Source organism: Gavia stellata, chromosome 1 (assembly GCF_030936135.1).
Source record: "Gavia stellata isolate bGavSte3 chromosome 1, bGavSte3.hap2, whole genome shotgun sequence".
NCBI lineage: Eukaryota > Metazoa > Chordata > Aves > Gaviiformes > Gaviidae > Gavia > Gavia stellata.
In genome coordinates, this window is record NC_082594.1 from 103,558,421 (window position 1) to 103,573,340 (window position 14,920).

General features: G+C 46.6%; 1 protein-coding gene across 3 annotated transcripts in view; it reads left to right on the forward strand.

The window, feature by feature from the left end:
- The window catches only part of TIAM1 (TIAM Rac1 associated GEF 1), an 82,741-nt gene extending 78,854 nt beyond the window's left edge, over positions 1-3,887 (forward strand). For all 3 annotated transcript variants that reach the window (XM_059818972.1, XM_059818959.1, XM_059818964.1), the window contains 3 exons: positions 275-362; positions 1,238-1,410; positions 3,372-3,887. In XM_059818972.1, coding sequence (XP_059674955.1) covers positions 275-362; positions 1,238-1,410; positions 3,372-3,856 — 746 coding nt within the window. In that variant the 3' untranslated portion in view covers positions 3,857-3,887. The remainder of the gene's footprint in view (positions 1-274; positions 363-1,237; positions 1,411-3,371) is intronic.
- The last annotated feature ends 11,033 nt before the right edge of the window (positions 3,888-14,920 follow it).

The following is a 14,920-nucleotide window of genomic DNA, read 5'->3' on the forward strand; positions in this document are numbered from 1 at the left end:
ACCTGAAAAGATGGGTTGGGTTTCTTTTGTGGTTTGGGTTTTTTTTCATATTTTTATGGGTCTGAGTGAGTGCATATAAAATAATGCTAGATTTTGGTGAGTTTAAGAGTCTGTTTCATTAGTCATTCGCTCACTGCTGCCTTTCAGCCATGAGTTAATATTATTTGCAGTGTATTATCTGTTGTCCTGGATGGTCTTAAACCATTTCTTCAGGGTTAGTTGAGGTTTAATATGAGAAACTGTTGTATGACGTTCTGCTTGCTTTTCACTTTAGATGCAGAGACCAATTCTGTATGTGAGATTGTCCATGTTAAATCTGAGTCTGAAGGCAGGCCAGAAAGAACGTTTCACCTTTGCTGTAGGTAAGTGCATTTCCATATTTTCAATGGAAGCTGCATCTCCGGATCCCAGCTTGCCTATGTCTTTCCTTTAAGGCAATCTGGGAACAGCCAGTAGGGGAAGTGGGGAGAAGGGTGTTAAAACCTTACTTCTGGCAGGTGGAATTTTGTAAAATGTATTAAAATAAAGGCATATATTTGATCAGCCTTGTACCTTTATGGGAATATCCTTATTACAATTTTCCTTTCACAAATTTACATCCAGTTAAACTGCAGCATTGAATCTTTATGCCAGGTAGCTGCTAATGTGTCCTGTTCAGCTGGTACCGTTCACGCCACCAAGTTCCAACCTCTGCTCTTAGGGCATTGCCCTTTCCTTAAGTAAACCTTGTCCATCTTTGTTGTGGTGGTTGCCCTGATGTGTTTTAGAGTTCAAATAAGAACTCAGTACACAAGTTCACCAGGGTCCAACGGAGCTGATACAAAGCCAATTCCTACTAATAGGTAGTAGAGAGTTGCAGGACTTCTGCCTGGTGTGTGTGTTTACAGGAGACAAACTGAGATTTAATTAGCCACCATAGGTCAGCTTGATGTGTATTGGACAAAGCGAAGTGTGTGGTTGGTATTTGGAGGAAGAGGAAGCCTCAAGAGGGGTGAATGGCTAAATGTTTGTTGATGAAAAGTGTATTTGTTTCCTTGGATGTCCATTGCAATGACTATAAATTTAGCTTTGATTTGAAAATACTGTATTAAATTGAGTCTTCTCTGGGGGAAGTGTGTGCCGGTCGGTTCACACTGTCTGAAATCACAGAACTGGTCATTATTTATCTTGTTTACAGCGAGCTTTTAGCAGATCCCAAGAGATAACTCTGCCTTTTGTATTCTCACCTATTTTTCAGTTCACCAGAACACAGGAAGGACTTTCTGAAGGCAGTGCATTCGATTCTGCGGGATAAACACAGAAGACAGCTTCTTAAAACCGAAAGTTTGCCCTCATCCCAGCAATATGTTCCTTTTGGTGGAAAAAGATTGTGTGCTCTAAAAGGTGCAAGGCCAGCCATGAACAGGGCAGGTACTGTAGGGCTACAGACTTTCAAGATCCCAGTAACCCCAGCACCGTTGTAGGACATGTGGTGGTGTCTGTTACTTGTGTATTAGGATTAGCATTCTCTCCTGTGTATGTAAAAACTGCTGGTTTTCCATGCTTCACCTCTTTGAGAGCCTTAAATTGCCTCTATTTACCTTGCTTTGCACTCAAGGCTCAGCTTCAGAGTGGTCCTTCTGGCATGGAAGGAAGAAATGGGATTCCTTTCAATACCGATTGGCTGTGCACTTTAATCTGGAAATGGGTTTCAGCTGAACAAAGCAGAAGCCTGCTGCATATTTCTTAGAAGCCTGTACAGAATTTTGAGCTAACCCTAGCACTTTTAAACTAAAATGCACAAGAAAAATCGCTCCCCCCGAGTGAGTGGCTTGGTTTGAAGAGATAGCTTCGGATGTCCTCCATCTTAGCCTTTTCAGCTCTATTGCTAAAGGGCACATGCTTCTACTCACATTTTGAGAGGCATGCACTTGATACTATTATTTTTGTGATGGTCTGTCCTAAACCGTGGATTTTCCTTTTCAGTTGACTTCAGGCAAAAGCAATGAGAAAATCCCAGGGAAAAGCAGGTTCTCATTTTCAGAGCGCTAGATGATGGAGGGAGGAAACACTTGCTTCCAACTGAAAAGTACATGGCACCGCTGCGTGTTTTGTTCTGGTCTGTTATTTATTTTTTTTCTGCTCATTAGATCCAGCAATGTAGACAACCAGGCTTTCTGTTCCTCTTCTGTAATGGGCAGGCCAGACCAATAACATTCGCAGCATGGCTTCTCACTCGGGGTGTTGCTAGCCATCTGCCTCAGAGACACTTAAAATCATAAGGAAGAAGAGTCAAAGGAGCGCCAAAATGCAACTGTTTTACCACAGTGCTTCTTCAATCAGCCTGTGGGGCTGATCTGCTGTAGATGCCAAACGTTCTTTCAGTTTGGTTCGTCAGTGCATTTGCCTGATGAATTCTGCAGAGATTAAAATCTCCTCTTAGAGTCCAGACCTCTCACTACAGCTAAAATTTGCAACTGCTGAGCTGTTGTACTTAATATCCCTGAGCCTCAAAACATGCATTAAAATGTAACCCCGCCCCCAAGCTAGAGTTTAGTAAATACCTACTGAAAGTGCTAAGGTGCTGTTTAGTGGAGGGGGACACACTGTAACCTCGGAGTTCACCCGCTTGCCATGGAGCTACGTGTGTGTGCACGTAAAGCACTGGAATGCCTGCAGGTCCTTCAGCTGCAGGATTCGTCCCCTGCTTTGCCTCACAAGACTCTTATGAAGATGTTCCAACACAGAAGATGTCAATTTGCTAATTGGGCCAGTTGCAAAAGCTAGTAGACCAGCTGATGCTGAGTAAGGAACTTCTGAAAGTTTTTCTGGTTTTGGGGTTTTCTTTTTTCCCCCCCCAGGAGGGAGGGAGCAGGGAAGGGAGTAGCAGAGCCTAGACCAGGGAACTTACTTCCCCATAAATAACGCAACAATTGCAGCATCTTCAGCACCAAGGTAGCTACTTGGAAACCTATAGTGTTGCTCTTACCCGAGACAAAGCAATTTCCCGTACCGAGGCGTAAGGCTAGTTGGTTTTCACGGTGTGCTGACAGCAGGGCACTGCGTGTGAGAAGCTGAGCTGAACAGATGCACTTTGTGCTGGCTGGCTGCCTGCCTACCGCTTAGGAGGAACAGTAATTGTGGGCCATTATCCCAACTGTGGATCTGAATAGCAGAAACTCCTTTTTCAGCTGGAGAGAGACCTGTGCTGAGGAGCTGAGTGAAGTGTGACTTGCCTGCAGGGAGGATGCTGAATGACTAGGTCATTCGTGGGAGTCTGCCTGCTTTGTGCCTAGCGGTGTTAAATAAAGGGCCCCTGGAAGACTAACTTTTTAAAGAGAGTTGTACCATGTGTAAAAAGCCTGTGGGGTTTTATCTTTGTGTGTGCGCAGTGTCAGCCCCAAGCAAGTCTCTTGGGAGGAGGAGGCGGCGGCTGGCCCGAAACAGGTTTACCATTGACTCAGATGCCGTCTACACGAGCAGCCCTGAAAAAGAGCCCCAGCAGCCCACACACAGTGGGGACACTGACCGCTGGGTAGAGGAACAGTTTGACCTTGCTCAGTATGAGGAGCAGGAGGACATCAAGGAAACGGACATCCTCAGCGATGACGATGAGTACTGCGAGGCCATGAGAGGTGCCGTGGCCGACCGAGACCTTCGGGAGCGGCTGCAGGCGGCCTCCATCACGAGCAGCCAGCCATGCCGGGGAGACCGCCTGCGCCCGGCCATGGACACGCATGCCTCCAGGATGACCCAGCTGAAGAAGCAGGCGGCCTTGTCTGGCATCAACGGCGACATGGAGGGCCGCAGCGAGGAGGTCATCTGGGTTAGGCGTGAAGACTTTGTTCCCAGCAGGAAACTGAACACGGAGCTCTAAACCGGTCCCCTTCCCTGCCTGGATGCGTAGGTCTCCCCGTCCCGCCCTCCATCCCTTCCTCCTGCCCCCACACACCGCGGAGAGCTGATCCCGATAGATTGCACACTTGCACACACCATTTCGGCAGCTGAATTGGTCCGAAGCCATGCGGCCACACTTTAGGCAACTGTAAAACGCTCAAAACCTGGAACGGGATAAGCTTAAGGTCCTGTCTTACGTTACCAAGGGCTTTCACACTATTTTATTTATTCTCAAATAATCAGGGGCTGAAATTAAGTATGGGGAGAATATAATCACTGGAAAACAAATTACTCTGGATGTCAACCTACGTGCAGCAAATTAGCTTAAACAATAGCACAACGAACAGGGGGTTTTATAGCTGTAAAATGTCAGTCGTAGGTTCATCTCCTTAATGAGGAAACTGCCTTTTTAAACGTGTACAGTTGCAGTATTCTTGTTACTTTTCCCTCTTTAAATGTAAAGGAGTATACATGTATTTTAGGAATGTGTGAGGAAAGGTTTGGGATTTATGTTGTGTTAAGTCCTCTTGGTCTGTGGCTGGTCTAATTTAATGTCAATGTTGGAAGCTCTAGTTTTACATAATATTATAAAGATGCCAAACTCTCTTAAAAGAGATCCAAATTTAACACTTGAAGAAATATTTTTTTGTATTTTACCTGAGATGCAGGGGCACAAAGGGATAAGAGTTTTACAGTGTTAGTGTAGCTCCACGTCTAGGATACAAGGCTAGCTTTTTGCAGAGGGTTAGGAATGGTGGTTTTATATTAAAATATGAACTGGAAACTCTTATTTAGGTATAACTTTCTTCAGGAAAATGATTATTGTATATGTTTGAGACTGGAGTTTAGTTAGATAATAAAAAGAATAAAATAAAATTACATGACCGAATTGTAGTGGACCAAACCGATCCATGGTGTAATCTCGCTGGAGCCAGTGTAGCAACATCACAGATCCGTTTGGTCCACTCTCTTGCAGAGTTTGGGCTTAGGGGACAGGGAATTCATGGCCAAAAAACTGACCTCATCCACTCTCCTACTGTGGGTGAAACTAGTGTATTTTAATTCCTTTGTAAAAGCTTTTCCACCGCAATAGAGTATGAACACGTTCTACACAAGCAAACCTCTTTAACATTTTAAATCTTTTATTTAAACATCTAAAACAGGGTAAAATGTGACTAAAATCTTGTGTTTTTTAAGTAGACTTCCAAATACAAAACACAAAATAGCACTTTTTTTTTTTAAGATTTATATAGCTTTTCCCATTTCAGTTTCACCTATAGGAAAAAAGGAAGATTATATGAAATTTTCTTTTTTTTTTTTTGTTGGTATCTATTAATGTTTGACACATTAGTAGGTACTTTGAAAACCTGAAATTTTATAATAGCTTTAGGAGTATATTTTATAAAATCCACTCTGACTATATTTTAAAACATAACAAAAATTATTCCCCCCAAAAATCCATCACTGTCTTTGTGTCCCAGCTAGCATCCTCCCCTTGCCCCCCCTCCCCGCCTTTCTGGTTTCTGGTGCACTATACTTGATCTTATGAAAGCTTTCTCTAACTTTTTGCTATCTTCTGATTTCTTTTCGTAAAAGCTTTAGAAAGGTTTCTATACCCTTTGTATTATGACATCATTGTTTTATATCATCTACCTGTCAGTCGTGTCCCAGCGTATTAGAGAAGCGGAGGTTTTAGCTGTCCTATGCTGTACCCAGCGGAATACAGTCAGCGCTGAAATACTGGAAGGCTGGTACTGGGAAGGTACCGTTGTTGTTGTACATAATGTCATGACATGTCTATGTCAAAGGTTCTTATATATTTCTTTTATAATCTGAAAGAAGGTCTATTTTTATGTTTTTAGTTCTATGAATGGAACGTTGTAAATGCCTGTCAGAAATAAAATACTGGAAAAAAAATACAAGAGAGTGGTATGTGTGTCCTCCAAGACAGGTGCCTCTCTCAATAGAGGGAAGCAAGTCCTATAGTAGATGAAGCTGTTGGGATCACTCTCCTGGCTTTAATAACCTGTAGGGAGTCTCCTTAATCATAAGGTTTCCACCGTTAGCACTGTGTGCCCTGTATTGTGTGTGGATATCCCCTTAGAACAGGTTCAGCCTGTCTTGGCTCTGCTCTTTGGTGGGGTCTGAGCTCTGGAGTAAATAACAGCTCTTTTGGCCAGCATGTGCTGAGCTTCAGCCTGTCCCATGTGAAAGGCTGGGGCAAGCTTGTTGGCCTCCCTTCTCTCCTATTGAAACCTCATTTTTTGTTTGTTTATTTATTTCCCCAGTGGAAGGTCCAAGCCTTGTGCCTTGCCTGTTAGAGGATGGAAAATGAGACAGACAAGATGATCAAATGCTAGATGCAAGTATTTGCCCACAGTGTGCCTGTTTGGCACGCACCTTGGCACAAAATGAAGCTTTCCTTTAGTGGGACCACTACCTTTAAAATGGCATGTTCGAGTCTGTAACTTAGCAACACTGTTCCCCAGATCTGTGAAACTGCATCAACCTCTACTGAAACATGAGTGCAAAGTGTGCTAATGCTTGCTTGTGTGCTTGGCAGAGAACAGATGTGAACAAGTACGAACTTCTATTTTAAATGCCACCTTTCTTTAGATGTGTTCATATGTTCCTCTCCCCCACAGTTTAGTTCTTACTAGCTACTGCAGTGTTCCCAGCAACTGACTTCAGCTTTCAGATTGTATACGAAGCTGCTTAAAGAGCCTGTCCTACTGCAATAAGATCATGCCTTGCATTAAAAATTCATGTTATGTAGCTCATTTATGACATATCAAGCCTTACACAGAAGGTGTGGTAGGTGGAAAGTATAATGCTATGGAGTAGTTCTTGTATTCTCAGCTACCAGTCACTGTAACTTAGGGAAGAGCCCTCGGGTAAGGCTCAGCTCATATTTTGCAGAAGCCAGAGTTGCCGTTTTCCTTACTATGTCCATAACCAGTCATGCCTGTTTCTTTTTCTATGCTGGTCACAAGGAACCTGAAGTGCATATTCTAAAAATAGAGAGGAAAAAAGCAGCAAATTCCAGAAGAATTCCAATTATGTTGGAAGAGCTCTCCAGTCTTGCCGTGGCCAACCCCCTTCCCTTTGGGGTGCTGAATTTTAGTCCAAATGTAAGGAGCACACCATGGGTTGGTGTTCTGTGCAGCCTGGAGCTTCCCTGGCCTGTGGGTGAGACCCTTACTCCCACCATTTTTCTTTAGGGGAACTAGGACTACTTATGTACAGGCAGTTTGGTTATGTGCATGGATCCTGGCAGATTGTCCCTTAAAGGTGGGCTGGTGGACATTAGGGAACTGGTTTATTAGAAAATGAGGTGTTACTGCCAGAGCTGTGAGAAGAACCTTGCACAGCCCCTTGGTCTGGCCTGCAGTAGAAGAAGCAGCAGTCTCATGGGGAGAGCACAGGCATCCCGTAGCACTGAGGTTTGGGAAGTGCTTTTCTTAACTCCACTTTTAACAGTCAGTGGTTTTTCTGTTGTCTTCTCTAGCAGACTTGCTTTGCTAGTACCGGCTTCAGGACAACACAGGAAATACTTTGTTTCTGAGGCTATTGTCTCTGCAGATAACATGTCAAGAATGTGACCCTGATCCCTGTGTATGGCTATTTTAAATGTGGCCAGATAATCGTGGAGACAGCAACAGTGCTGCCTCTCCCCACAGCTCATGTTCCCCTTCCCAGTGTCTCCAGCTTTTCTGCAACTTGCTTTCCTTTTGTTTTAATTTTATTGTCAACAGTTGCTGAGATACTTCTGTTGAACACTATTTAATCCTTTCAATTACAAGAGCTGTTGTGCATGTTGATTGAAGACTGTCAGCGTGTCAGTATTACTGAATGAGTCCAGTCCGGCATTTTGGAAGGTTGCTGCAGCTCTGCCTTATTCTGGGGGGAAGTGAGGGGAAAGAAAGCCTTTGAAAAATTGCTTCCTCTGTTTCTCTTTTCCTTTGGCCACATCCTGTTAATAATACATAGTAGCTCTGCGTCGTACGTGGGCATGAGCGTGAGTAGCTTTTTGCAATAATGAAGTCTTACAGCAGCCTTAGGGCCTGGGTGAATTGTTCCCATTTTAAGCTTGGCAAATGAAGGCAGGTGGAGGAGTACACAGAAGGTCATGCAGCAAGCCAGTGGTACTGGTGAAAGGCTTGCAGAAGGCTGTTTAGCCATTAGTCTGGACGATGTTTCCTTTTCGTTAATGTAGAGAAGTAATTAGCTGTAGTGAGGAATCCTTTTTTGTGACAGTGACAAAGTGATCAGAAAAGTCACACAGACTGCCAGGGCAGCAGGGATTTCTTTGTCCTTTATGTACAGCTGGGAGTACGCTAATGCTGTGGTATTGAGCTGCTTTCTCCTTTCAGTTCTGTGTTTCCAACCAATTTAATAAGAGGGGGAGGGACGATGATGGGTCAGGGAGTAGCTGTAACCAATGAAGTATTTTCCATGTGACCTTCAAAATGAAGCCATGGTTTCTGTGGCTGTGCACCTCCAGGCACTGATGTTGCAGGCGATGCTGACTGCACACAGCCGCGGGGGAATACGCCTCGGTGTGCCTGAAAGGAGAGCAGGCTGCCCATAGAGTTTGTGCAGGTCCTGACCTTGGGGGGTTTCAGGAATCACGTGGAGAAAGCCCTGAGCAGCCTGGTCTGATCACAGAGCTGGCCCTGCTTGGGGCAGGGGGTTGGACCGGAGACCTCACTGAGGGCCCTTCCCATCTGCATTATCCTGTGATCCTATGACTCCCCCTCCACACCGCTCCACACACGGTCACACAGGATAAGTTTCGGTTTCTTTGTTGTTTTTTTCCAGTCAGGAACAAACTGCAAAATGTATCTTGAATTTTGTATCAAAAGGTGAAAATATTGCAATGAAACCAAACAGACAAACTCCCAGGAGATACAGCTTGGTGACAACCTTGCATAGGAAATGGCAGCAGCATAGATTTACTGTGGGGGTGGGACAACTGAAGAGGCCATAAGTCACCTTCTCCTGATCCTCTCAGCCCCAGTGAGAAGTGTTTGGTGCAGATGTAGATATATTTCCTGGGATGCCCCAGGTCTACTAAACACAGTAAATGACAGAAGTGCCTGTTCGTCACTAATCATTAGGTCCTTGCTGCAAAAACATCACTCGACTTTCATCTAAACTGTGTTTGGGTATACAAAATCATGTTTTCTACTTCCCTGTCTTCTCCCAGTTGAAGCAAAATATTTGAAATGAGAAAATCTCCCCTTAACCCCCTGTTTTGGCATATCAGAGTTGAAGGTACTACTCCCCACTAGGTGTTTGAGGTCAGCATCCTACTCAGAATGTGGCTACTCTGAAGGAGGCATCTCTTGGGAAAGGTTGACTGCAAGGGGCAACGGAGGGTGGGGTATGCCTCTGGGCTCCCCTACAGATGCACCCAAGTGTCTGCCTGTCTTCCCTGTCTAGGGAAGAAGAATAGAACAAACATTTGTGATACTTCAACCTCTATGCTCCCAGCTCCTAAACACAGGCACATAGTGCTGTTTCATGATGTAGTAGCTTAAGGCACTTAAGAAGATCCCAAGGTCAATTCAGCTGCCCACATGTAGTCACTAGTAACACTTCAGACATCTAAGGTCCAAGACATCTATCTGCATGGGGGTGCGGGAGGACATGGGTGCTTCAGGTGAGCTATGCTCTTCTGGAGGGGCAGCTGGAGTATGGTAGGGTAACCCTGGGGCAGCTCAGATGGCATTCAAGGCAACTGTATCCCACCCTGTGGGTTTAGGAGCTGTCCAATGACTTTTGCTCCAGGAGGCTGTCCGGTGTGCCCTTGAATCCAGGTAAGCTTTTTGCATCCAGACATCCTTTGGCAAGGAGTCTCAGAGATCTGGTACCCAGGCAGGGATGTGCCACCTGCTTTTGCTCATTCTGAATTTTGATCCCACTGGTTTCATTTGATACCTGTCAACTTTTTACATTGGAGGAAACTGTGAAGACTCTTATCTGTACTAACTTTCTCCACATCATCCATAACTTCAGAAATCTCTGCCATATTCCTCATTAGTCAGCTTTTTATTCCAGACTGAGCCCTTTCTGGTACTCAAAGAGCCATTAATCCTGCTCATTGATGCCACAGGACTTTTTTTCCCCAAAAAGAGATAATAAAAAGTATGAAGATATGACAGTGAAAGGAAGTAGAAATTAAACATCTTGAATATGTTGCCAGCAAGTCTGACAAGGATTCTTAGAGTGGTTAAATGTTGCAGAGCTCCATGTCTCTCTAGAGGGCACAGAAAGGAAATGGCATGAAAATGGGTTATGGTACATGCAGCAGTTCCTACAGCAGTGGCATCTTGTGCAGCAAGTTAATGTTTGCTACTTAAGGTAGGATTATTTTCAGCTTGTAATACTACCAGACTAATCCAAAACCTTCAGGCAGTCAGTGAGGTAGTGAAATGAAGAAGGAGAGTCAGGGCATCAAGCAGAAAGCGGCACAAAACTAGAAGAGCATGCACACAAGCGGTGACAAGTGGCTTGTGTATGCCAGTTCACTGTGCACTTCACTGCACCAGGTCTGAAATCCTTCCCGCTGCTTTGGTTTAAAAACTCTGTGCTACCACGAGCCAACCATCTCTGCATGAAACAGAGGAAGACAGAGGGAAACTTTCTCCCGCAGTTCCCCTTGCAATTCCGTGCACAGTTTGGAGAGGCGAATACCGATGCCATTTTTGAGTGCTAGGACAGACTCCAGTAGACTGTGTGCTAGAGAGGTGTGCCGGATCCCTATGTCACATCTATGCAATTAGCTGATGACCCCGTACGCAATCACACATTGTTACAACAGCCAAGTAATCTGCTCTTGGGGAAAAAATTGTTTGAAATGAAATAGGTAGCCCAAGGAAATAAGACATAATTAGAAATAGCATGTTGAAAAAAAGACGGAGCAAGAGGGCCTGAAATTAATTAATGTTGCAGGAACCGGATCAAAGCCAGAAACTGAGATTCATAAAGCTGCAGAGAGGCGTGAATAGAATATTAAGTGTGTGCTACACTGTCTCCGAGAGGAGAGCAAGCTCTGAAACAACACCTGACTGGGGTGCTTGGAGTGTGGCAAGGAAAAAGCCAAGCGCTCCTCCGTGCCCAAGGGCCAACATACAGATCTGTGTTATGTGGCATGAGCCTCACTTTCAAAAAAGCGCTGGACGAACCTTTGCACTCACTGTACCTACAAGAATTGCTCTAGACACCCTCCTTCACCATAGAATCATAGAATCATTTAGGTTGGAAAAGACCTTTAAGATCATCAAGTCCAGCCATAAACCTAACACTGCCAAGTCCACCACTAAACCATGTCCCTGAGTGCCTCATCCACACGTCTTTTAAAAACCTCCAGGGATGGTGACTCAACCACCTCCCTGGGCAGCCTGTTCCAATGTCTGACAACCCTTTCAGTGAAGAAATTTTTCCTAATATCCAGTCTGAACCTCCCCTGGCACAACTTGAGGCCATTTCCTCTTGTCCTGTCACTAGTCACTTGGGAGAAGAGACCAACACCCACCTCTCTGCAACCCCCTTTCAAGTAGTTGTAGAGAGCGATAAGGTCTCCCCTCAGCCTCCTCTTCTCCAGGCTGAACAACCCCAGTTCCCTCAGCTGCCCCTCATCAGACTTGTGCTCCAGACTCCTCACCAGCGTCGTCGTCCTTCTCTGGACACGCTCCAGCACCTCAATGTCTTTCTTGTAGTGAGGGGCCCAAAACTGAACACAGTATTCGAGGTGCGGCCTCACGCGTGCCGAGTACAAAGGTACAACCACGTCCCTACTCCTGCTGGCCACACTGTTTCTGATACAGGCCAGGATGCCATTGGCCTTCTTGGCCACCTGGGCACACTGCTGGCTCATATTCAGCCGGCTGTCAACCAGCACTCCCATGTCCTTTTCTTCAGGGCAGCTTTCCAGCCACTCGTCCCCAAGCCTGTAGTGTTGCCTGGGGTTGTTGTGACCCAAGTGCAGGACCCGGCAGTTGGCCTTGTTGAACCTCATACTATTGGCCTGGGCCCATCGATCCAGCCTGTCCAGATCCCTCTGCAGAGCCTTCCGACCCTCGAGCAGGTCAACACTCCTGCCCAACTTGGTGTCATCTGCAAACTTACTGAGAGTGCACTCCATCCCCTTATCCAGATAATTGATAAAGATACTAAACAAGACCAGATCCTCTTCTGCTTCTCAGGCGCCCTAGGCTCCCCCGTGTTAACTCATGGGATAGCACATGGCCACAGGAACATTTGCCTGTGGCCATGGTGTTGTGGGGATCAAGGGAACTCCACAGCACAGACATAGACTGTTCTGGATCAGCTGTCACCAGTGCCAGAGAGCAGTCCCTGGTGCTACATTTCAAATTTAACAGCACAGCCATTGTTCCAGCAGCTTTCCTTTCAATTCCTAGAGAAAACACCTATCGCTTTGCACAGTCGCTGGGTCGGTCCAGTGTGGTTCACTGCTCCTTGGGGTTCTTTCATGGAAACTCAATGAGCCTTGAGGCTCTCTTTCAGCTGCATGGGCCAGCCTGGCATGGTTTCCCCAGGCATGCTGAAGGCTTTGCCCCACTCAACCGAGGCAACGCACAAGACTGCGCGCTTGCCTGGTCCTCCAGGCTGGTATTTCAGCTCAGATATCTCTGCCATGGCTAATATGCTCCAAATGTTTTGTGATGGACAGCTTGCCAGAAGCTGAGCTGACAGTCAGTGACTGTGCAGGACCCCACGGCCTGTTTGCTGGTGTGACTGGAGCAGTTTTGCTCCTGATGACCACGATGTGAGCCTTGTCTGTTGCTGGTGGTCCAGGGCTAACTGGCTGGGAGGCAGTTAGCTCCCACACCAGCTCCAGCGTGGAGCCAGAGCCCCAGCTGGCTTCTGTGCCTCTGCCCTCCAGGTAGCAGCATCGCTGCTGGCAAGCGGCTGGGCTCCTCAGGCTCTGCAGGAGGGAGCAGAGGCTGAAGAGGGGTCCCCGCAGACGGCGCAATAGCCCACCCGGTGCTTTCCCGGGGTAAAACTCCGGGGCGCGCTCAGCTGCCAAAGAACCCCGGGGCTGCCCTGGGGAGGGCGGCTCTGCCTGCGGAGCCATGCGGTCCCCAGGCAGAGGCAGAAACCAGCAATGAGCCCGGCGGCTTTTCTGTGGGGGAGCGGGGGGCGAGGGCAGAGGAGTCGCTGGTTCGCAGGGCGGGCCGCCCCACGGGAGGGGCGAGCGGGGGAGCCCGGCGGGGCCGGGGGCTCCTTTGCAGGCCGTGGCCAGCAGGGGTCGCTCTTCCCCCGCAGATGCCGCCGGCCCCGGTTATCCCGCTCCCTCATTTATCCCGCCGCGGGTTTCCGCCGCAATAAAACAAATAAACAGAAAATAAATTAAAGGCAGGCGTGCTCTGGCGGCAGTCAAGCGCCGTCCTCTTTGCGCGCGTCACGCAAGGCATCCCGCGCAGTTGCAGAGCGGCCGCCGACCTGGCGCAGGGTGCTGGCTGGGATTTACCTCATTCCGTTAGAGAAAGTGATTTCCAGGGATACATTCAGAATCACTTCTTCTCAGCGGAGATTAAACCCCTTTAATTAACTCCTCAAGAGGCATTAGAAAGTTTAGTATCTTTGTAGTTTAAACACTAATGACGCTGGGACTGGTGCTCCCGATCGGTGGGTATCCGTCTCCCCTGGAGAAGGAGGGCAGCTCTCTCCCTCTGTCTTGCCTAGCATTTTGTACTCAGTCTCCAAAGGGACGGAAGGATCCCATCAAGGATTTAGGAAGGAGGGAAGGGATGGGGAGAACACCTCCAACAGGCAAAAATGTGGAAGATGGCCGGCTGCTCAGCCCTGTCATGAGGCCTGTGTCAGTGCTTCAGATGACAGGCAAATACTGCATAAAGGAGAAACAGGTTTTGTACCGGCAAATCTTGCAAGTGGCTTTTGCAGGACCTGCAAGGCCGTGTGGGAGCCAGCAGCCATTCGCCAAGACCATTTACAGATTTGTAGTGCGAGCCTTCCTGCTTGCCCTGGCTGGGCAGTGGCTGGGTAGGTCAAGGCAAGAGCTTAGCATCACTGAAGTTTGCTTTGAGAACTGCAGCACTGTGCTTAAAAATGGCAGGTGAAGAGCATTCAAGAGTTCTCCATGATACTGGAGAGTTTTGGGGAAAACCCTGCTGTTGGAGAAGGCAGAGGGATGTGGAAGCAAACTTTGGTAGAAATGCAGTTCAGAAGAATCTACTTCATCCTCTCCCACAAGTTCCTAATACAGCATTAAAAAAAGCCCTTTAGATCTCCAGTAAGAAACTAAAAGACTGAACTAGGGGAAGAGTATCAGCTTTCTTCGAGGACACTGCAATAGCAGGCTATTAGTTACATTATACACTCTAATACTCCAGGAAAAGGAGATAAAGACAGCAAAAAGAAGTAACTTGAAAAGATAAGAAAATCCAATCCTCTCTGCCCTCTCAAAACCTCACAAAGCATGAGAAAATGAGCAGTTGGCAATGAAATGATTTTTAAATGTCCCTTCTTCTCTGCCTCCCATTTAAAAAGTAAAGAAAGAGCTGTTGTTAAAAGTAAAATAAAACTGAGAGTGCTGGGAAAAAAATTGCACATTTGCACAGCAAATGCATGTTGAAAACAGTAGGTGGATCTGGGAAGATTCATCCCACCATGGTACAGACAAGTTGGAGCTGTGGGGCTCAGCTGTCTGCATTTCCCCAGGGAGCTGCAAGAGCTGATTTCAAGGAGATGCAGGGAAAGGCCCCTAGCAGCGAGCTGCAATTGGCATTATTTCTGTAGATGGCCCAAGAAGACGTTTCAGTATGTTGGGGCAAAAGCAGGGGTTGGAAGGTCATAAACATCAGTGTGGGGACTTAAGATCAGGGGTGGGAGAGGGCGCAGTTGAGACAATGTCGCTGGGAACTGAAGAGAGAAATGAAGAGAGAATTTTTGAAAAAGGAAACAGCATACTGCAATCCACAATCCCAGTTGTGGGACAGTTGCTACAGGGGAGGACTTTTTTATTTAGTATATTTAGGCTGAATAGCTTGAACCT